Source organism: Lupinus angustifolius, chromosome LG16 (assembly GCF_001865875.1).
Source record: "Lupinus angustifolius cultivar Tanjil chromosome LG16, LupAngTanjil_v1.0, whole genome shotgun sequence".
NCBI classification, from domain to species: Eukaryota; Viridiplantae; Streptophyta; class Magnoliopsida; order Fabales; family Fabaceae; genus Lupinus; species Lupinus angustifolius.
The window spans coordinates 502,966-508,669 of record NC_032024.1 but is presented as its reverse complement, the minus strand read 5'-3'; the positions used below and the strand labels follow the sequence as shown (position 1 = coordinate 508,669).

General features: G+C 37.5%; 1 protein-coding gene across 1 annotated transcript; it reads left to right on the top strand.

Moving 5' to 3' along the window:
* LOC109328913 (pentatricopeptide repeat-containing protein At5g06540-like) lies at window positions 695-4,070 on the top strand. Its single transcript, XM_019562555.1, has one exon. It carries the CDS (start codon window positions 780-782, stop codon window positions 2,376-2,378), a length of 1,599 nt encoding a protein of 532 aa, XP_019418100.1. The 5' UTR covers window positions 695-779; the 3' UTR covers window positions 2,379-4,070.

The following is a 5,704-nucleotide window of genomic DNA, read 5'->3' as shown; positions in this document are numbered from 1 at the left end:
TTCATTTTCTTAAATCCAACTTACCAAATGAGTAAGTGCAATAAAGATGAGAGAGAAAAATAAAAAACTTAAATAACTTATTGCATTCAACGAGTTGGTCCGTTAGATTTAAAAAATGAATGACTGAGATTAAGTGTAATTAGTGTAAACAAAACTTAGGTGTAAACGGATCCCTCATCATATATATATATATATTGACATGTATACTATTTAGACTTATTTCCACAATATACCATATTTTATTTAACTTACTTACATTTATCACTTTTTTGTTTAAAATATTATTTATTTTTGCTATAAAGGTAGTTACTGAAATGCATATGTATGTAAATTAAGGGAGCACATCTCCTGTCTCAAAGTGTGTGTCACTCTATGTGCCATTGCTTATGATTGGTCAAAAATATATGTTTAAGTTAAAATTTTAAGAATTATTTATTTTTCTGACCAATCACAAACAGTCACACATGAAGTGGTACACTGTATTGAGACATCAGATATCCACCTATAAATTAGAGGTTTATATAAGTGTAAAAAAATGATAAATAATTTATATAATTTTACTGAGAGTGTAATTTACTCTAATTTTAAACATATTTGTAGTATAACTAAAAACTACTGGCAAACAAAGCACTAAATTGAAAAAAACTATGTAAAGGAGTTCCAAACAGAAGTTGGTCTCCTAGGGGCTGGGAGAATAGTCGAATACTTCTTATTTGACCTCACCTCTATCATTTGTTCTCTATACCCAGAAATGCTCCTCCTTCAATTTCCACATTAACATGATTCAAAATCCAATTAAGGGAGGGTACCTCACAAACCTTTCACAAAAATGCAAAACCCTAAACCAACTCAAACAACTTCACGCTCACATTCTCCGTTGCCACATCATTCACACACCCTACGCCATTGCCCCTCTTCTCTCCGTTTCCGCCACTTCAAACGACGCGTCGTTTTTCTCATACGCTCATTCAGTTTTCTCCAACCTCACTCGCCGCAACACATTCATGTATAACACCATGATCAGAGGCTACCTTCATTCTCTTTCACCTTTTCCTGCATTGTCGTGTTACTTACAAATGTTGCAAAACGACATTCCCGTTAATAACTACACTTTCCCGCCTTTGATTAAATCTTGTGTTAGGCTCATTTCTTGTGATTGTTCTGCTTCGAATGTTGTTATTGCTCGTTTGGTTCATGGGCATGTTGTTAAATTTGGATTCTGTGATGATCCTTTTGTTGTTAGTGCGTTTATTGAGCTATACTGTGGTTTATGTGAGGCGAAAACTGCAAGGGTGTTGTTTGATGAAGTGAGGAAGAAAGACGTGGTGTTGTGGACGGCGATGATTGATGGGTATGGGAAAATGGGGGATGTTGAGAATGCAAGAGAGCTGTTTGATGAAATGCCTGAGAGAAATGTGATATCGTGGAGTGCGATGATGGCGGCGTATTCTCGGGTTAGTGACTTTAGGGAGGTGTTGGCTTTGTTTATGGAGATGCAAATTGTTGGCAGCAAGCCGAATGAGTCGATCCTGGTCACTGTTCTCACTGCGTGTGCGCATCTTGGTGCGCTCACGCAAGGAATCTGGGTTCATTCCTATGCGAAGAGATTTAATTTTGAGTCGAATCCGATTTTGGCAACGGCTTTGGTGGACATGTACTCGAAATGTGGATGTGTGGATTTGGCTTTATCTGTTTTCGAGGGTATTGCTTTAAAGGATTCTGGAGCATGGAATGCTATGATTTCTGGCCTTGCCTTGAGTGGTGATGTAAAGAAATCTTTGCAGTTATTTCACCAAATGATTGCTTGTGGGACTAAGCCTACTGAGACTACATTTGTGGCTGTCCTAGCTGCTTGTACACATGTGAAGATGGTTCTGGAAGGCCTTCAATTGTTTGAAGAGATGAGCAGTGTTTACGGAGTAATGCCGCAGGCGGAGCATTATGCATGTGTTATTGACCTTTTGTCCAGAGCTGGAATGGTGGAGGAAGCTGAGAAATTTGTGGAGGAGAAGATGGGTGGACTTGCGTCTGGCGATGCTAATTTGTGGGGTGCTCTTCTGAATGCGTGCCGGATTTATAAGAATATCGATGTTGGAAATAGAGTGTGGAAAAAACTCGTTGATATGGGCATAGCTGATTGTGGTACTCATGTTCTTACATACAATATATATAGAGAAGCTGGGTTGGATGCAGAGGCAAACAGAGTTAGAAGTATGATTTCAGAAGCAGGGATGAAAAAGAAACCTGGGTGCAGTATAGTAGAGGTGGATAATGAAATTGAAGAGTTTCTTGCAGGTGATCTATCTCATCCTCAAGCACAAGAAATGTGCAAATTGCTTGATTCTATTCTCAAGATGGTGAACTTAGATGGCTTCTGATAGATATAAGCCATTGTCCACAACCAAATTATCTTCTTACATGGTTTAGCATGAGTATAGTTATTCGCAAGAGGCTATAACCATGAAAAATAAAATCAGATATAAAAGTTATTCTTTTGAATTCATGAGGGTAGTAGCTCCACAAGGAAAATGATAACAAAGGAAAGAAAGGGAAAGAAATAAAGAATAGACAGAATATAACACAGCTACTTGAGCATACCCTTGCATAAAGAATTTGGGGAGTAATTTACACTGGCTGGTTTCAAACTTCAGTAGTTCAGTTCCAGCCTAACAGGCATCCTGCTCTTTGTAATATATAACTGAATCTCATATTTACTATAATGACATTATTCAGACTACAACAATGCATCGAAGACTTGTCATCCAGTAAAACTTGATAAGTTATGTGAACCGACTGATTCATTGGACTACAAAATTGGTGTCCAGTTACAAATTTTGTGTAGAATATTAACTCAAAGGTAGCCATTTCCGTTTTGCCTTCTGTTACTCATTTGATGGTTGTTTTATAGCAACCTTGGGTATCAACTATCAACCCAGAAAGGAATTGTTTGCCTCTTAAGTGTTGAATGCTGGAAAGGCAGCAATGAGCATATTAGGTGTTTCAAACCTTTGCGTCAAGAACACTGATTTGCCTGAAAAGCTTATTCTGATAGTAAATCATTAATGAGGCATTTTAGCCTTTCAGCTCCAGGGCTTGGCCTGACTGTTCAGTGATATTTCTTATGACAGAATAATGTTTAGTGATGTTTGAATTTGCTTGAAGGAATCACCTTCCAGGAACATAACCCTCTGCATTTCGTTCAAAGAGTTCAGTGCTGATTTTATCCATGACTTTGTTCATTTCTGCCAAACTTCCTTGCAAAAGGATCATTTCTGTGCACCATTCTCTGGTTATCTGGTAGTCATTAACCACAGGGAAATGTGAGTGTTGCTTTGGAGGGTTGTCCTATGATATAAAGTGGAGGTCATGATTCGCAGTGGTGTTATGAAACTCCTCAGCATTGCAGATGACTGTGTGAAATTACCCTTCAGTAGAGGATAGAAAGTTGGCATAATACATCAAGACTATTCTAGCTAAGCTATCCGAATCCGGTAGACTTTATTCAACAAATGGTCGAAGAGCATCACCCAGGTGGAACCTATCTCAGGTTAGAGAATTGGTGATCTCATCATACAACAAATTAGTTAGAAACGATTTCATGTATAGGAAAAAAATTGAAGTGAAGAGAAATTACATCAGAATGGGCATATACAATCATAAATGGAGGGAATTTTTGATGAATGGATATACAACTCATGAGGTATGCATACTTGCCAAATGCTGTAGGTAGATTACCAACCAATGCAGCAAATACATGTATTATATAGTTCAAGGCTAATGTGAAAAGTTGTACACAAGAAAAAAACAATGGACTCATGTGAAAAAAGGTATGAAATTCTGAATAAATCATACACTAAAATCCACTTACTACTAGAGTATTTAGATTTAGAAGGTGAGCTTGGTGCAACGATAAGGTTGTTGCTTAGTGACCATAAGATTACTGGTTCAAATTCTGGAAACAACCTCTTTGCTTGTAGAGGCAAGGTTGCATACATCTATCGTTCTCAGACCTACTAAGTGGAGGTCTCGTAGAGTATTGAGATTTATATATTGACTTCACAACACTAACAATGTTTTCTCTTTTGTGCTATGAATTCATTTCAAATTTTCATCTACTGCACATTTAGTATTTGGAAATTTCTTTAATCTATTCATCAGTATGATGAATCTTAAAGTGAGACTAATTGTATAGTACTTAAACATGCTGAAATTTGAAGAAAAAATAATTATGCAGATGAGAGGAAAGTAACAAAACAGTTTTATTTGATCAAAATGAGAGGCAGAGTCCCAACAGAACCAAGTGTCTCACTTTTGTCTGTGATCCAAAATAAATCAGATTTAATGATTTATTGACGCTATAAAGTCCTAGGTCTATTATAACAGGTTTAGCCCTCTTATTATATATTGAAATGAGTGAAGTATTATTTGCAAAGAAAAGGTAACATTTGATGCTTCACACAACTATATGTTACTTTTAAAGGAAAGGTGACAAGACAAGAGTGGAGCAAAGAACAACAACTTATTCCTTCCAGCCAATATCACTGGTTTGTTCAATGAAGTTCAGGTGTCTCAGAATAGTCAAAAGTGTATGCAGTAGTTAGTATGTCTACATGAGTTGTATTAGTGTGACTGATTGTATAACTGTGTAACTGTTTTCCTTTTTAATTCATAATGTATATGGTCCCCTTTATGTCTAGATACATTGCTGGTTATGTTTCCAGTTTTCTATAAGTAGAGCATGTGCTCTCTTTGTAAATATCAATTCATAAAGGAAATAAAATCAGATTGCACATATTTCTGTCTCTCCCTCTCTCTCTCTCTCTCTCTCTCTCTCTCTCTCTCTCTGATTCTCTTCTACTCGATACTTTTTTCTTTTCTTCTCTATCACTCACGATTCTCACTCCTTCATCTTCTCTAATTCTACAAAAGCAAACATGGTAGCATGAGCTTATAGATCCAAAATCACCATGGATTTTCCGTTGGAAATGATGCCGCTGTCTCCTAGACTTTCCACGGTGGTTTTGCCATCAATAGTGACCTTTTCTCAAGTCATTTCAGCCAAACTATCTGAGAAAAATTACTTCATATGGAAGCAACAAGTTGAAGTCGTTCTTGCTTCACGTCGGCTTGAAATGTATGTTGTTAATCCTCAAGTTCCTCTTCGCTTTCTTTCTGAAGAGGATTGTGAGTCTGGACGGTTGAATCCAGCATTTCTTCAATGGGAGGAGCAAGACCAGCATATGGTTTCGTGGCTGCTTCAGTCACTCTCTGAGTCAGTCCAGTCCTGTGTTCTAGGTCTCTGACATGCGTAGCAGATTTGGGATGAAATACATACGTTTTTTGATTCTTTGATTCGTGCTCGAAGTCAACTTCTTCTCTCTGAGCTTCGCACCATCAAGAAAGGAACTCAGACTATTACTGAGTTTGTGTCTTGCGTTAAGGCACTGATTCACTCCCTTGCTACTGTTGGTGAGATCATCTCTGATCGGGAACAGGTTTGTTTAATACTTGAAGGTCTCCCTTCCAAATATGAGTCTTTCGTCACCTCAATCAACAATAGAGCAGATGTATGTTCCTTTGTTCAACTCGAATCCCTATCAATGGCTCATGAGACTTATCTTGAGAGGATTCGTCCTCTAAACCGAGGTTTTCTTTGTGAATGTTGCTCGAACATCTCCCAAGAACTAGTTTTCTACTGCTTGAC